Below are 18,262 nucleotides of genomic sequence, written 5' to 3'. Positions count from 1 at the left end.
GTTTCTATCAGCTTTGTTTAGCATAGCATAGAGGAAAAGCATTGATGCTCATATCTGTTCTCTACTCTTCACAAAGTACAGCAAGTAGAGAATTGAGTAGCACAAAGATGAGTAAATTTATGTGCTATTTGTACAATTTTGTACAAGCATATTTACTTCGCAGAAGAGAAGGTTTAGTAATATTAGGCATCTCTAAGCAGCTTTCAAATCTAATAATGACTTTTACTGAACACTTTGTATATGAGTGCATGCACCTATAATTGCCTGAATTTATAGTTTATTGAAACTAAATTCTCTGGTCTTCTGTTTTAGCGATGGAAGGTATTTCCTCATTATTATTTAACATGAAAACAGTTTACACATTTAGACGAAATTAAAGGATGTAATTTGATCATTTATATTCCTTACTCAGTTTTTGTACTGTACTCTATTTTGAGATCAAAACAAACTTAATTAAAAAGGACCAGCTCTGATCGCACAGTTTGTTGGGAATATACCATGTATACATGATACAGATGTATCCATCTGTCAACAGCCTACAAGTCTTAGGTCTGTAAGTGAAACACTGTGGAAAACAAGAAGTATGGTAAATGGAATGTGAAAAGCTTGCAGGATCGTTTATATCGAGAGTAATTTAATCCAAACGTACACTGTTGTTTAAAAATTTTCTTAAAGCATTTTGCTTTTTTCTAAATGCTTCTGAAAATAGTAAATGCATCCCTAAAAATTTATTTTCAAATACTGTATTGCAAAAAAGTAATGTAATTTGATAAGACAATATAGGTCTTGACTTTACTGTGTCTTCAGCAGTGAGAAAGCAATGCCATGCATGAACAAGTTTTCTCACTGTCAAGTCACTCAAAGTCAACAGACTGTACCCCTAAGGTACAGTAAGATTTTTTGTTTACACACGTCTTTTAGAGAAGTTTGCAACAAGTAATTTGTTACTGTAATGATCCTATTACACTTTAACACCTGCATTTGTCATCTGCGTAAAATTTTAAAATGTATCTTGATGGAATTTTAGGAAACTAAGAAAAGCATCACAAACCTTACATATATCAACAGTGAAATCCTAGTAAAAGAGGAAACAAATGTCAGCTACAGTCATTCAAAAGCTTGCCTTTTATATTTTTCATGATGGCATGGTTCCTAAAATACTAGTCCAAATTCTAATCCATGCAACAGTATTGTGTCAATATGGACTGACTACTATAATAAAATATGGAGCATTTGAGTTTGCCTGAACAGTTCAGTTTAGCATACCTTCTTGCACAGAATAAGAAAAGCAAAGGTTAAAATAAAGGGCATTTTCCCTTTTGCTGTTTTTTTTATTCAAATCAAAACCTAAATTAACAAGATTTTTTTTTTTATCTTTTTTTTTCTTTTTTCAACTAACTTTTGTTCATAATTTTATTAATGTGTCCAAGATGCTAAGGTATCAGAAACTAGCTAGCATTTCCTATAGCACAATGCTGTAGGCATAATACTATGGCATCATAATCACAGTGACATTTTATTTCTTACTCAGAAATAACCAGAGCAGTATTGGTATGAAACACGGACTCAGTGGGTAACTCCTTATTAGCAAAATTATCCTTTGCTTAATTAGCTATTAGCAAAATAGCTTTTCAAAGCCCATTTGCATTACTTGGACTATTCTGGAGTACTCAGGATCTCTTTATCTGCTAGATAAGCCTCAATGAAAAAAACAAAGCAGAACTAGACTCCTTAGCTACATATCACTTGAAACTGACTTCCTGGCTAAATACAACCTGTATCATATTAAATATAGCTACTCTGTGCAGGCAGCTAGCTATTTGGGTGACTGCACATGAATGAAACCAGGAAATTTCCTTATAAGATCTCATTATAAAGTACAGATGCAAGTTTCAAAAGATGAAGATAATAAATATAATGCCATTTACAAAGATCACAATGTAATGTATGTGTACAGCAAGAGCAATTGCAATGTTTCTTCTTACAGAGAAACAAGGGTTTGTTAGTACAGTCAAAAAAACCCAGCAAGCTTAATAATTTGAAAATAGAACAAAGAACTACAATTAGAAATAAGAAAGGAGCATTCTCTAAACAAAAGTAAGTTGTGATAAAGTAGTGGCATCACTCCCATCCCAACCTGGCCTAAGCATTCAGCAGTGGCAATTCTGTTCATATCACAGCAAACACAAAAGCCTTATTTTAGTAGTTTGAATATCAAAAATCAACATTCAACAGAGCTTTTTCATGCAACTTTACCTTAGATGACTGACGATAAAATGGGTTAGTAGTTTTCTGCCCACAGGGAGCAGAAGCTGAAGAAGGGCTATAAAGAGACTCTGGCTGGGGAACAAGAGTTATGAGACAACTAGTAAATAAACATGCAGCTTACACAGACTCTACAAAGAGGAAGTTTAGTTTCTAGTGATGCAAGCAACTTATATTAAAGCTCAGTAGCTTTTGTCTGCAATGTCCATGCAGCTTAGTGACAGAAAACTTCTGTGTACTTCTAGGTCCTTTCATTAATGTCCAAAGAATTTTTTAACAGGTGCTGTATTTCTGCATGCGCTCCTCAGACACGCTGTCAATCTCTAAGAGTTGGTTTTAGTTAGACTCCTACTCTGCCCCCCAACAAATTATCTTTCTTGAGGCTTTTCAAAATAGTTTGTGGACGGCGTGATGGAGGGTAATTCCAAATCCAAATCGATTTCATTCTAAATGGAAATAATACTTAAATCAAATCTTTGTTCCTAAAGTAGCTGAGATGGCACTTTCAGGATTAAATATCCCATTCCCAAACACCACCATCTTGAACATTTGTTTCATTTATTACTATGTATTACATCTCTTTCAATATTCTTAATGCTTACCCTTGGTCTGCTTATAATGCTCTGTACCATAAAGACTACAGGATTGCCTGCCTTCCGTATGGCTTCCACAGCTTGTTCATGGCTGGCATCTCTGAGGTCAATTCCATCCACCTGTAATTGGAAGGCCTCATCTTAACATTGCAAGAAGCTACAAGAATCATGAGTCAGTTCTGAGTTTTGGTTAGGAAACTTTGACTAAAATCTGAGCCCAAATCTCTGTTTCTAGTGGAAAGCTTTCTACTAACTTGGCCTAAAGTCCCTCACACACAGGTTTGAGATTTCCAAGAGCACTGAAAGGACATTAAATAAATATTCTCTTATTCTTCTGTTTTAAAAACAGGTTTTTCAACATTCTTGGTTCAGCCTCCATTCATTTTTTCCACAGGCAATATAACATAGCAGATATGATAATCTGAAGACAGTGGTAGTTTTTGCCAAATACTGCTTCCTGTAAATTCTATCTCAGAGAAATCTGTCTCCCAGGACTTTATGAGATTTACAAACAGAAACTTGTTAGGTGCTGTAGAGTCTTTCACAACGTTTTTTTGGGGGAGTTGTTTGTTTGTCTGTTTGCTTTTGAAAAGCAAGATAAGACCAATTTTAGCTACTAGGCACTTTCTCCAGAAGTCAAATTTTTAGGTCAGAGCTGAAAAGCTTCCTCTCTTCTAGAAGAAGGCACTTACAAAGGATGGCTAAGGATAAATTTTTGCCTGGTTGTTTTTCTTCATGTCTTCATGTATATTGGTGCGTGAAAAAAAATTGTCAGGTAAGAACAATGTTAAGGTGAGGTTAGCATCAGTAAAGTATTCTCACAAGGACCACAACAAAAGCTAGAAGCTAACACAGAAAGGTTATTTGTTAGTGGTAATTTTTGCACACAAAGTTATATGACTTTATATGACAACTTTTTAATTGTCTAACTCTACTTTAAACTTAACCATTCAATGTAAATAAGAGACAAAAAGAACCTGAGAGAAATTCTAAACCTATGAGGAACTGAACAAAGGCTCTCCAATTCCCTGTGTCTGAAATACTGTATGCAATAGTGGAGATAAAGCTCAGATATTTCACAACCTGAGAAACTGAATAATCCATTCAGAAACAGTCACATTAACACAACATTTTAATTTCACTCACCCATTCCAACTTCTGCAATTATCACTGTCAGAGCCAACTGCACTCATAAAAATCCAGTTATTAAAATAAAATGACTATTTTTATTTTGTGGCCATCAAGCAAAATTCCAACTCCCGTCTTGTTATAACAAACATCTTGTTATACAAAAAACTGTTCCATCCTATTGAAGAAAGTGCTACTTATACTAAGGTATTATTTCAAGATCCTTGATAGGGATCTTGTAGCAAACAGCAAACTGCAGCTCAGTGCCACTGTGTAAAGCAAGCCCAGTTTGATCCAGAATCACCATCTCCGTCACCCCCCTTGTTACATTCTTACTGATGGACAGCCAGCTAAGGACATCCAGCAGGATGGAGGGCAGTTCCTAAGAGCCTGATGCTGGAGACAGGGTAATGCCTGACACTGATAATCATCACAGGGAAGACCTATTCTTTCAGCACGTTCATTCTTCAGTATCTTTAAGCAAGAAAGCAAAAGTGGCTGCATGAACACAGGACTGGCTACGTAGAAGAGAAATCTAGATAAATCCCTTCATGCAACACCAATGGCTACCTCACCCTCAGGCATGGACACAAGTGTACTTACTTTCCCAAACATCAAACCCAGATTTCTTCATGTCAGGAATTAAAAAAAAAATGTGTCTCCCTTAATTACTGCACAAGATGCATAAGAATGATGTGATATGATTAAGATTTAAGAGGGAAATAAGCTTGGTATTTATTTGCATGATCTGCACTGGCCATTTCTGTTGCTATCCAATAAGCAATAGTGAAATCTTTTAGCTTCACCAAACTTCAGCTTTTTCCTACACATGCTGGCTTTAAAACAGGCAGGTTGAACTGCTGGCTTTGTAGTACCCTGCTCACATAGTCAGTCATCTATGCTTCAGGTTAGATATTCAACTTAACAGACAGCTGACTGCACATAAACATCAGCAGATGGTAGCACAGTCTGCATGGCTCAAGTGGTGTCAGCTGGAGCAATTACACAGCTGTCAGCCCAGAACTACAAATCCATCTCAGCGGCTCCTGAGATGCTGGGGGAATTGCAGCAAAAGGCATTCAGCTGGTACCTCTACAATTCGATCTCCAGTTTTCAGAGTTCCATTTTTGCCAGCTGGGCTGTCTTCCAGGATATGCTTGATAAAGATCCCTCTCATCACTTCTCCATTACTCAGGCGGCTCCCCATCCCTCGTCCTCCAACAATGCTGATCCCCAATGACTTGCTAGGCTCTCTCCAGAGTTCAACCCTGTTGGGAAAAAACAAGGGCCAAAATAAATAAAAATCTGTTGTGATTATGACAATGCTGCACACTGAATACACCTGGATTTGCACAATTATTTTAATCTAAAATAACCGTCCTTGCAAAGTTTTGTTTTTCAGTGGGAGTTATCGTCTGAATTGCTCAGCAGGTCTGTAATTGAGTCTAGTGTTGGTCACTTTATTTTGGATTCTGATAAAAACTTTGAATCCTTCTATTCGTCTCTTCTTTCTGGATCCCAAAGAATCAGCCTGGGATAAGTAAAGATAAATTACTAAAACAATCAAGACACTGTTAGATTTAGCCCAATGGCAGTAAAAATCAACTCCTGCAATGCACAACATACATAATTGCAGCAATTCTGCTGTTTTCTTACTCCTCTTAAAATATACTATGTGTTTCAAAATTTTTATATTTCATATGACATTTTATTCTGTGCAACTAGATCTGCACTTACTTTCTGGGCTGGTTCCAGTTACTGAAAGCTGCATTTTGAAATTCACTTTCTTCTCCCTCCCCCTCTTCACGTTCTGGAAGCTCTGAGAGTTCCCTAATGATAAACAGGAACATGCAATTCATTTTTAAAGAACTCATATAATGATTAGATTTTTCTGAAAAATTTCATGTATTGAATCACCCTGCCAGCACTAGAATTTGTACACAGGATTCACATAAGGATTTTCTTCTTCAGATGTCTGTTAGAATACATTTGGTGTTTGGGGATTCCCCATTCACTTTTTTCTGCAATGAAGTCGCTATCCACAACCACAGAATAAAAGACTGTGCAATTTGGAACAAGAACCAAATCAGAGCTAAAGGTAATTATTGACTGTTTTCAAAATGGAATAAATAACAACAACAGCACTTAAAAAATGTTACTGCTTTTGGAGATGAATTTTAAAAAAACCCAAATATTATTAGTCACTTTGAAATTTTGGACTGTAACTGCAATGAATTTTTGAAACTCAAGGAAAGGATGGCAGAATTAGTTCTTTCCACTTACATTCTGGGAAGACCATCAATACTAAATTCTTATGTTGAAAATATTGAGTATTTGTGGCAACATGTAAATCAAACTGTGTGGTATTTAAGAGAAATTTAGGATGAAACAGAATTCAATCTCCTTTTTGGGCAAATCAAACAGTATGAAACAGACCAAACCTTGAAAAAATGTTCAAAAAATTTTCTAGAACAGCTTTTTATTGTAATGGCTGCTGGTCTGAAGAAAATCACCCATTTTTCATCTCTTCCAAACCAAAACTTATCTTCCCAATATAAGTAAAGTGTATGGGAAGAGCTGCATCTGAGAGCTCTGTGGGAGAAAACCATAAGCCTTTTGACTCACCTGACAATATGTGATGGAAAAAGTTCAGGTGGCACAGCTCCCTCTGTCTCTTGTCCCAAACCGGCCCTGTACTCATCTAAATTTTCTGCTGGCACATATGTAATACTGCAATAAAATGGGACATGATTAAAGTAGCATGAGGACTGCCGGTCCTCCCTTTGGTGGGTGTGAGGTATGGATATGAGGAAGCCACTCAAGACTACTTCATTGACTTCAAAGGCACAATGCAAGTACATTGGGAGTAAGCTGTTATATGAATACCTTATGACTTTGCAACAAATACGCATTTATAGTCAAATTAAGTAGCTGAACAGCACATATATTTCTGTAATTAAATTAAATGGTGCTTGAACAGTGACAAGAGTATTAACAGAGACAATCCAGCTTCAGTTAAATAGAGAGTCCTCAAGGAAAGACAAACACTGAAGGATCTGTGAAGTTTGAGGCACCATTACCACACTAAATGACTGTTGAAAATGTTTCTGAAAGTTGGCTTGTAGGAGGTTTTGTGCTTTCCTATGTGGTTTTGTATTTATTTTGTCCACAGATTTGGACATACAAATGTGTTACAGCATACCACCTATGCTCCAGGGAGCAATCCCCTGCTCAACTCCTTCCTCCACCCCTTCATGCACTTCTAGGCAGTTTGGGACAGTTAGATAGTCATGTTTCACCAACCAAATGACATGCAGACTCTACTCGATGTTTGAATGCCAGAAACAGAAATGGTCCAATAGACTGGGGAGGGGGAAACAAAAGAAAGGAAAAAAAGATTAAGACATGAAGAATAGTTCTTAAAAAACTCTACTCTATAGGCAAAAGGATACCATGATATAAACAGGGCTACTTAGATGGCCCTCCTTTAATGACGCTTTGTCTTCTTAAAAGCATCTAGTTGTACAAAAAGCAGCTTATTATCAGATCCAAGTCTGCCAAGAAGTAAGGTTAATGGAAAAAAGACAAGGGAAAAAAAAGTCTGTCTACTCATACATTACATTGTTAAAAGAAAAATTAACATATTTCCCCACAGAAGAGACAGAGGAAAAAAAAAAATCTGGACCACTTCACAAGGATGTGTAAGCTGCTGAGGAGAGACTCTTTCAGCTCTGAGGCTCGAACCTGGAGCTGTCTCCTGTCTGTCATTCCCTGACTGAAGTTCTCTGTCTGACTGTATCACTTTCCCAAAACCCAGAGACCTCCTGAAGAGGAAAAGTGAACTTCCAAACCCTTAGGGAGTCCCAAAATGCAACAGCAGCTAGAGAGAGAAAGAAAGGAGCTGAAAAACTCTGAATCGTCCTGAGAGCTGAACCAGGATGGAATGCAGAGGAGGTGGCTGTGCCCTCTGCTGCTGCTACTACGTTAGCAAGCTGAGAAAGAGCTCTGGTAAGACTGAACTGAAAGCTGCCTTAAATGCTCTAACCCAAGAGAAGTGAAGGTCTCCAAGAAAAATCCCCCGAAAGGCTCGGCTCGGGGTTGGAATTTCCACAAAATAAAAACAAAAATCCTGACTGCCATACTTAATCTGCTGCCTCAGAAAAATGAAGGACACTAACCAGTGCCACAAAAAACTGAAATGTAGGAACTGTGGCCTGAGGAGTGACAGAAAGACTTTTCTCTTTTCTTCTTAGACTTTTAATGAAGGAAAAGAGGAATTTAATTAAATGTAAAAATATATATATATATATGCATGTATAAATAAACCTTCGTAAATATTTTCCCCTTCCCCCAATAACGAATGGTTGTGTTTTGTCTGAAAACTCTCCACATGAAGTGAAGAAGATATCAAGTCCATACCATCGATAAACCCTCTCACAGGGACAAACTGTGGGAGGGGGGCTTGAACTTAGAAATTAGATTCTTGAGAGTTTCAAACCACCATACTGTCACACCCTGACTGCCACTGATTCCCCCTCTCACTGGTTCTCTGCTGGATACAGCAAGCATCAAACAGCAGCTCAAATGAACTTTTATATGACTAATGCTGTCACTTCAAAGCGCTCTACCAAAATTATCCTAATGATCACATTTATTTGTCATCTTTGTCTGTGTCTCAGCATGTTCCCTACCTCCTCTCACATTTACCACATCTAGAAAAGTGCAAAGAGGGTCATTATGAAAGTGCTGAACAGAAGGAACTCCACAGCTCTCTAATGGAAATTTATGAAACATCCATATTATCACCAGCTTTTCCTTCAATCTCCTCCAGGTTCTACTTTGGCCCTTTTTTCAAGCACTGAAGTGTTACTATGCTTGACACAAAGTATTTTCCTTTTGAAGTGGTGGGAAGTTAGCATACATTAGAAAACAAACACTCAGCAGAAGGTCACTGACTCTTATCTGTCTTTCCTGAGGGCATTCTAGCACTGGGAAGGACTAATGACATGCAGCAGTTATTCTGTGAAGACCCAGCAGTGAAACATCAAGAAACAAGAGAGGAAAGAACTTTTGAAAATAATCACTACTACTTCTTAGCCACCTCAAAATCCAGGTGTGTTGAAATATAGCAAAGTGCTAGTACTATGCTCACAAAACTCTCACAGGTCAAATGCTGATGCAGAAGCTCCACCCAGTAAGCCCATAAGAATACCTTGCCTCTACAAAAGCTACAAGATGTGCAAGCTGCATTTCAATGTAAGAAAATGTAACATTCATTAAGTTACATTCATCAGTTTCACCCCAATCAAATTAATCAATTTTCACCCTATAAAAACAAGTAGGAAATAATGTATTTTCCCTTGGCAGACAGCTGCAGTAAAATAACCCAGAACTGCAAACAATGTTTCTGCTGACTGGAAGGCTCAGACAATCTCCGTTATGCTAAACTGCAGCTGTTCTAAGTATGGAAAGGAGAATGGCACACTCCTACAGAAGAAAGGAATAAGCCCAGATCCAGCCTGGATGTATACAGCAGAATGTGATCTCTGACAGTACAGTGACCAGTATCTATCAACTCTTGTCTAGTCCTTTTGTGCAAGGGGCACACGGCAAGCAATTATGCAGGGTGCCAAGGTTCAAAGGTAGTAGTAGTCCTTACCTCTCCTATGTCAGCATTAGAGGTCAGCTAAGGGTGAGGCAAACCATGTGCACTCCAAGTTCTGTGATATCCTATTGTTTCATATGATTTAGTAACTGATATTGTGCTGGAACATTTAATAGGTGTGACACAAAGGATGCTCTTAAAGAGCCTCATACGCTACTTAGTAACATCTCCCAAAAGCTGCCTTACCTTCCCTTTCTGTGTACAGCACAGGAGCTAAGGAGAGAAGTTCACTCCACCATTTTTAAAAAAAGCATCTAAAATTAAGCAATTGAATTACCTAATTGATTTCCACAGATGGAGTAAAATTTAGATCGTCTCATTGGGAGTTGTTACATATTAGCTCTTTGGAAAAATACATTATTTCTATTCTAGCGCTTAACTACAGTTTGAATAGCGTATTATAAAGCACTCAAAGGAACATCCAGTGTGTTTTTAACTGTTCATTCTTATCTACAACTAAATTTCAGTAATGCTTCAGCTATTTCACAAATATAAACCAGAACACTTGCATTTTGCAAAAAACAGCATAGAAAAGAAAACTAAATTACATGGATCAAATACGTGAAAAGTTACATGCTGCGTAGTTCACCTTTGTTTCTTGCTCATGATTTCCAAAGTTCAGTTAATTGCAAAGGTTTCCCTACCTTCTCTTTTTATCTAAGCTGTATTATTGATGTGACTGTCCTCCTCACTCTCTCCTTTTGCATGTTATTGTAATGAAATTTATACTTAAAAAACCTCTCTCTGCTGTAAATTACAGTTTTAGGAAATATGTATACCAGAAAGTAGTCTTTGCTATGAGGCATTCAACTTGATTCTGCCTTCTGTAACACTTGGCAAGGTCACACTGTATTAAAGACCTTCAATTTACATGAGGTTTTTCCCTGTTTAACATGAGCAGACGTGCTTTTCCCTGTACTCATGAGCAGACACTCTCCAGTTATAAAATCCATCACTTGCTGGATTGCTACTGTAGCTCACTTGGAGGTCACAGTGAGGTCTGATGATATCCAGCATCATCCTGAACAGGTCAGCCTGTGACTGGGATGATGAGGGGCCCAGAAGAAGTGCATCGGGCTCCTCTGACCGACTCTGTTGAACCTTGTGCTGTACAGTGGAAATAAAAATCCACTCTGGCACCTGAATGGTTCGTCTGCAAAACAGACTGGCAATTGCCTTGATACAGTTACAGGGAAGACAGTAAGAGTAAAAAATGCCAGAAAACAGGGATGAAGACACAGAAAACAGGAAACAAGTAAATTACTGTTTTACTTCTGAGCTGTATTTCCTAGCTGCAAGAAAAGTTGAAGTTCAACAACTTCAAAGGAAAGTATATGACGGGTTTAACCATCTCCTCTTTTTCACAGCTGTATAGCTTGAAAGAGAAAGTGTTCTGGTCTTCTTTCTTGAGAGATATAACCACTTCTACCCCAGAGGTATGCACTAGCAACTAAAGCAGTGACAATGGAAACACCAGTGGTTGTACATATGAAAGTATCTTGTAAATATGACACCGCATGCAGTACAGAGGAACATTTATCACATGCTTGACTTAACAGCCACACGAAACCTTGAAACACCAACAAACCAAGTAACGAAGTATGGAAAATGTTCAGGACACATTACTCGAACAAACATTTAAGGTTTACTTTGAACCTCTTTATACATGAAGTAAAATGTAAGTGCCACAGAAAATATGACACTGAGATTAATCCAGATATCAGTACAAAGTACTCGTGCCAATTCTAGCAGTGAACCTTGTACACATACACACACATGCACACGTGCTCTGAGCACATCTTGGGTGGCCGCCACAAATAAAATTTAAAAATATTAGCCATAATTTTTTAGAATACAGGTATTTTCATTTCAGACTTAAAAAGTATGCTCCAATCTTCAAGTTGAAAACCATACATATAAATACGAGTATACACACACACTCATATCCTTTTTTAATCAAAAAAATATATATATACATCCACATGTGCAGCCACATGTGCATGCACACACGAACATACGCAAGGAAAGAGAGAATATGTACCTATATCTGGATATATCCCTGACATTACTATTGATGTCATAAAAGCATGGAATGATTTTAGAGACAAGTTGCAACATAGAGCCATAATGAGTGTCTGAATTGCCAATACTCACACATAACAGAGGGCCTGATCATCAGCAGGTGCTGGAGAAGATCTAGAATGTGAAGCATACGATGCAGCATCTTTTTACAATGGTGTTAACAAATGTTAATGTCTCATGCTGAATGTGAGAGGTATATTTATGTAGTTAAAAATGTGAGCTGCTTTTTTTTTGTCCTTTTTTTTTCCCCATTCCACCTCTGCTTCATCCCAGAAAGCATCTGCTCTTTATTATTGTCTATAGCAGTGATTATTAACAGGCATGGAAAATGGAATTGCAATCTATCTTACTTCTTGATTAGGAATTCATCCCCACACTTCAGTCAGGTGAATTCTAATACACCTCTAGTAATTATCTGACAGATGTTACAAGCAGCTGCTGCTGAGCACAAAACACTGGCTATTATTACAGAAATATAAAAGTTCCTGGCAAGGTAGAGTGAGACATGGAACAGAATGCATTGTGGTAAGGCCATACATCTGGTTTACCACACATGAAGGGGAAAAAAATTAACTACCCAAATCTGAAGCTCAGATTGCTGGTTCTTGACCTATTCAAAATCAAATTTCCTTTAATAAAATTTAACAAAGCCATTAAATGGCCAGTAATAATGGCTTTGTATTTTCTCTGCAAATACTGTTTGCTGCTGAAATACAGCTCTGACAGTAAAGTATTCCTACTTAATCACTTTTTGGGGGCAACCTGCTAGCCAAAAGAAGCTCAGTCTAAAAGTCAAGGTGCCAATACTGCGATAAGGACAGAGAAGAACGATATCTCGATGGTCACATCCAAGTGCTAGTGTACCTTTGCTTCCTAAGGACGACACTAAAGAGATCCAATTTAAATATTTGAAATGCTGGCCCTTGTTATCACAAATGCTGCAAGGTGATGCACCACATTAGCTCTGAATTGACATATACAGATGTGTGTGTGTGTCTGTGTGTGTATCCCTCCCAGAAGACATGAATTATCAGGACATAATGCTCCTTATCTACAATTTCTGATTTGGGACATTATCCACTCACTTTAAAACCTTATTATAGTAATAAAATGAAGAACATAAATACAAAAAACCCCCCACAAAAATCTTAATTAAAAATATGAATAGCATCTGCCCCTTTTCTGCAAAATCTTTCAGAAAGAGGATGCACTTTTCTCTGGAAAATCTGAATATTCACATCTAAGGCAAGATTTTAGTATTTCCAACGTATCTGCAAAAGACTATAAACAAAACTTAAGTCAAACAGTGTAAAACGCAGCAGCTATAAAAGAATAAGCACAAATAATGAACACATCTGTATTTGATCATGTAACTACAGCACTAATAAAGGACTCCTCATAGAAAAATGGTGCTGCAGCAGTTGTGTATCTAAGCAGATATATACACACACATTCACATGCACATACCAACTGATATCAGTCACGACAGTTAGAATTACAGTTTGGAAGCCTACAATAATAACCAAGGACACATTTTATCAACACTGACTCATGTCAGTATATAAATACATGACAACATTGACAATAATGTAATTCATTATATGAGCAAACCCCTTTTTTTCAACAATATTACATTCAATCATAATCCTAAAGGCATGACAACCATGGGGCAGACAATTAAACCTACAACCCACAGTGAAGGTACTTTGACCACCTGTTCCCAAAACGCCAGGTCTCTTCAAAGTAGAATACTTCTGCAGAAATATGGAATGCCCAGCTGTCCAATCTGAACTGCTAGAAATCACAACTGCCTGGAACCACACTGGGATTGGACTGATCTCTTTCAAAGCCACCATCTTAAATAAGTAGAGGCTTTCTATTACCCACAACTCCATTAATCCCATTTGTTTATCTGACCCAATCCATGTTACCACAGGTCTGAGAAAACCAGCCACTAGGTTTTGAAGTTGCAAAGCCAGCATTGGCAATTCTACAGCACCATCCACAGCTTCAGGAACAAGCTCATTTCTAGATGGTGCATGAGGGTAAAGTTAACTCCACAACTAAGACAGCAAGAAAGAAGTGTACTTTGAGGTAGAGTTAAAATTCTGCACATTGTGTGAACTTGAGAAGAAACTTTCTTATCAACTGGGTATCTCAAAACTTGTATTAATTACTACACATTTAAAATAGTACTCCCAAGAGCAGATATTTATGCACAAGAGCAAGAGTTTCTTTCTATGTACTGATAAAAAATTGGAACTGACTTCAGAAAACAGGGTGTTTCTGCTGTTTGTCACAGATGTACTGATATGTTTTAATCATTATTTTTCCGCATTAATATCATATGTCATACTTTCTGTCTGGCAGTCAAAACCAAAACTCATTGTAGAGATCAAATGAAATCACTTGTGTAATGGCCAGGATAGTCCTCCTTTAAGAACCATAAACATCTTGAGGAAATAATTATTTTCTTTAAAAGAGTAATGAATGCAAAATTCTGACTAACCCCATTCTTTCAGTAAAACCATGCAGAGCAGTAATGATGATGCTTACTCATGACAGTAATTTTCCTAAGAACATCCAAAGTCTCACACAAGTGATTTTATCTTTGAAATTCATGAAAATGTAATCTGAAGGTGAATTATCCAGCTGAAGCTGTAACTTAAAGGTAAATTCATGTGTAAGAACATACAAAATTTTCACTTAAAATACTTGCATAAATAACCAATTTTCAATTATTAGCTTTTTCCTACCACAATTCAACATCTGGCTTTACCTACTTTATATCTGGTCCAATGAGTGAATGCCGTCTCAGCATAGCCCGGGCTTGTGCATTACTTAAGTTAGTGGTTGACTCTTCATTAATGGACAAGATGCAGTCCCCCACACCAATCCGCCCATCACGACTGATTGAGCCTCCATGGATGACGCTGCGAACTATCATTCCCAAGCCATCTTTATTGGAGCTTACTGTCATCCCTAGAGTGAAAACACATGAACCAATTAATGTCTTTGAGCCTCAGCTCTGGATGCCAAGACAAGGAAATGAAACCTGGGCCACAGGGGAGGTAAAAGTCAGTCAGCCAACCTGCCAATATCAACAAGCCTATAAATGTTGCTCTTATTCTCCCTTGCATTCCCTTGCTTTCTCCAACCGGAGACAGCAATTACAAATAGCAATCACAGTACCTTTACTTCACCTTGTTGTCATTTCACATACTAGGTTCTACATAAAAAAATTAAGACAGTGGAAAATTTAAGCAAAAAATAAACAAAAAAGGTAATGAAATTGCTTCAAATTCACCTCTTGTGATGGTTCACCGAGTTTATACGTTTCAGTTTAGTTTATGATGATTCTCTTTGGAAAGAGGGTGAAATGATTAAACAGGTAATTAGGAGCACAGGCCCAATACAAACACACACTTATTTTCAACAGAAAGCCTGAATCAGATCTCACTGAGATCGCGACTGCCTTACCACTCTCCTAGGTGGGCCACAGCTTAGGCCCAGAAGACTGTCCTGATTTCTGTGAGAGTCTGTGCTTTGCTTGTGGATACAAGCAAAGCACTATTTGAGTTACACCACAGTCCCACCTGTGGCACAGCAGGACTCCAGTTCTCTATATTTACAAATACCCTTTAACGCCACTTTCTTCTCACTAATGGGAAATGAGAGAGATATTCTCTCACCGCTCCTTCCCCAGGGGGAGCCCACAGGGACTTACTTGTGCTGGGCTTCACATGTCTGTGAAGGTTCTTACATGCATGAGTTGTCACGGTTATTTGCAGGGCACTTGGTGCTCATGAAACAAACCCTGATAACAGTTTCAGGAAAAACTGTTCTTTACTAAAGCAGTGGAAAGGCAGCTGTAGGTTCAGGACCCTTAAGTCTACCCAGAGGACTTCCACTTATCTTACTACTGCCAAACATGGTACTTTTCTTTGTGCACTAACATGAAAGTTTTCATTTGCTAACAAGGTAAAGCCACTGAAATAAGAGCATCTTATAGAGGAATATCTATTGGAGAAGGAGGCAGTGACTACCCCACTGGGTTCTCCTGCTTTCCAATGTAAAACATCAGGCCAGCAAGCACTGGGAGTGCAGCTGTATGTCTGCAAGTGCTTACCTTACTGTTCAGACTGTGAGTGGACAGAAGATGATAGCTACCAGAGAAAAACCTCCAAGAATACTAACTAAATAAATTCCAACAATTTATATACAAACATGGCTACAGAAGACACAGTCTGAAATCTTTATTTTGTGAACTTAGACTTGGGAAACAGACTGGTTGTACAGAGTTTATAAGGCAGCTGTTAATTCCAGGCTACCCAGACTCAGCCAACCATACAAACATCTGACTATATATTTGTCTCAGAAAAAGAAATAAAATCCTGTAAACATTTAAAGAATAACCATAATTCAGATATTCATTTGTGGGTTTTAGGGCTCTTTTCAGAAAATAAGAATCTTTTAATAGTGCTAGTTCCTCACATCCCCTTGCAGTTGAGATCAACACAAGTTGTCTAAAGTATGAGAAGGTAGCCCTGACTAGTAAACTGCTCAATAATGTTTTTAGACATAGGAATACATGTACTTCGCTACTTTGGTATGTGGAAGTCAAGGCCTAACTTTGGAAAAACTGCAAAACCCATCTTCATGATGACCCTTTATATTAAACTGCTGAAAGAATATGGTGTTACTACTGACTGGAGATTTGTATGTATTATTTGCCAGTTAATAATGTAGGTGTGGACAGGTGTAATTTAGAGATGAGTGTATCAGATTTGTAATACAGACACAAATGCCACTGATTTATTTCTCGCTACTAGAAAAAGCAGAGGCAAACTGTATATCATCTACTCCTCAGGTCAGTAACATTACAATACTAAGCACATCACAGGTGCCATCCCGGGGTGAGTGCCCCATTTTTTACATTCACATGTTCCTTCCAAGAACCATCTCTTGACAGATCTGCTCATATAGATTTTATTCAGTCAGATCTGAATTCAAACATAACTGCAATAAAGTGATCTCCACCAGAATACAAGCAGTGTGCACAGAAAACTGCCAAGAAAACAGGTAAAACGAGGTTTGAAATTCTGAACCTAACTTAGCTGTCTGGTTAAGACAGTAACAAACATGCATAACTGAGGATAGTGAAATTGCACTTCAAAAAAAACATCACACGGACCCGTACAAACGCCTCCCCTGTTTCTATGCTGACATCATCATTACAAATCTGTAAGGCTGATGTCACACTTTGGACAGCTACAATCTCAGGTTAAAAATGCAAATACCACTGGTAAGTTGCCAAATGATTTATACAGGACAATAGCATTTCAGCTCTTTTTCTGCATTTGGGTGCTGTCTTCTTAAAAAATCACAGTCAAAATGTTAGTGTTCCAGCTGTGGCTGGATTTGAAGAGCTGCTGCAAACTGTAGGTGTCAGAGACTGAAACAGTTAATGATTTACACATTCCAAGATCACTAAAACACTTTTGCAAACTGAAAAGAAGTAGTTGCTCACCCAGCAAAGCCCAGCCCCCCCAGTACTGCTAAAGGATCAGATAAGTTTGTGCCATTGCCCAGCTATCCTGGGTGCAGATGCCTGCCTGAGGAAGGGAAAAGACTAAGAAGAGGCAAGTCCTGCAAGGTGGAAAATCCCTTTTATCATGCCAGTGTAATGCCTTTACGTGAACTCTGCACATCTAGACTAGGCTATACATCTCAAATGTTAGACCCTGATGGACCATGATTGATGCTGGTACAACAGGCAGCTGCAACAGTCTTTGGAGATGCTGGAGGCTCATGGCATGGCCCATGACACTATCCATTGTAAAACTCCCCACCCTGGGGAGCTACAAGGTGTTCCCATCTGAGAAGAAAGTGTATAATAACTCATAACTTCTTTAAGCTTTGAGCCCCAACAGATCAAGATCACCACTTCAACTAACACACAGATGCTGCAACTGCCAAGTTTCATTGCTGGATCCAACAGGCGGTGACTATATAGATCTTTCCACCTTTATTCTTTCTTTACCTCTCTCTTCCTTATGCATTTCCTTAAGTGCTATCTTTATGCTCTAATGATTGCTATATTACTATAGATGATATTGCTGTAGATGCCATAATACTGCTATGCTTTAATAATAGGGATATATTGCTATGCTTTAATATTGTTAAGCTTTAAAAGTCATATTGCTATGCTCTAATGTTGCTTTATTGCTATAGATGCTTTAATATTGCCATATTGCTACAGAATAACACCCAAAACAGCAACATATCTGTTTACCTTTTGAAACAAAATTGTTCCAAAATAAACCTACATATATATGTATTCAAACACTGATTATTCAGTGTCATTTCACTCTAGTCTACCCCAAGGGATTTATTAATAAGAACCTGGGTTATCCTCCCCTTTCTGGGGCAGATAGCAACAATGGTGACACTGTTAAAAAGGAAAAAAGAAGTGCCAGTTCTCAACTGAAGTAATTGATGCAGCTGCAGCTTTCAACATCATTCTCAG

The 18,262-nt window shown here is 37.9% G+C and overlaps 1 protein-coding gene across 11 annotated transcripts in view; it reads right to left on the bottom strand.

Moving 5' to 3' along the window:
• MPDZ (multiple PDZ domain crumbs cell polarity complex component) overlaps window positions 1-18,262 on the bottom strand; it is a 117,943-nt gene that overhangs the window by 39,502 nt on the left and 60,179 nt on the right. For 5 of the 11 annotated variants that reach the window (XM_051768173.1, XM_051768171.1, XM_051768174.1 and 2 more), the window contains exons 22-28: window positions 14,517-14,715; window positions 11,806-11,847; window positions 6,612-6,716; window positions 5,724-5,816; window positions 5,077-5,254; window positions 2,868-2,978; window positions 2,257-2,340 (exon numbers count right to left, since the gene is read on the bottom strand). In XM_051768173.1, the coding sequence (XP_051624133.1) occupies window positions 2,257-2,340; window positions 2,868-2,978; window positions 5,077-5,254; window positions 5,724-5,816; window positions 6,612-6,716; window positions 11,806-11,847; window positions 14,517-14,715 (812 nt within the window). Of the gene's footprint in view, window positions 1-1,051; window positions 1,076-2,256; window positions 2,341-2,867; window positions 2,979-5,076; window positions 5,255-5,723; window positions 5,817-6,611; window positions 6,717-11,805; window positions 11,848-14,516; window positions 14,716-18,262 lie in introns of all 11 variants that reach the window. The other 6 variants (XM_051768177.1, XM_051768180.1, XM_051768170.1 and 3 more) reach the window with 5 other exon arrangements.

This window comes from Manacus candei, unplaced genomic scaffold (genome assembly GCF_025592945.1).
Source record: "Manacus candei isolate 608988 ecotype Guabito, Panama unplaced genomic scaffold, ASM2559294v1 h1tg000093l, whole genome shotgun sequence".
NCBI lineage: Eukaryota > Metazoa > Chordata > Aves > Passeriformes > Pipridae > Manacus > Manacus candei.
This window is presented reverse-complemented; position numbering and strand designations above follow the sequence as displayed.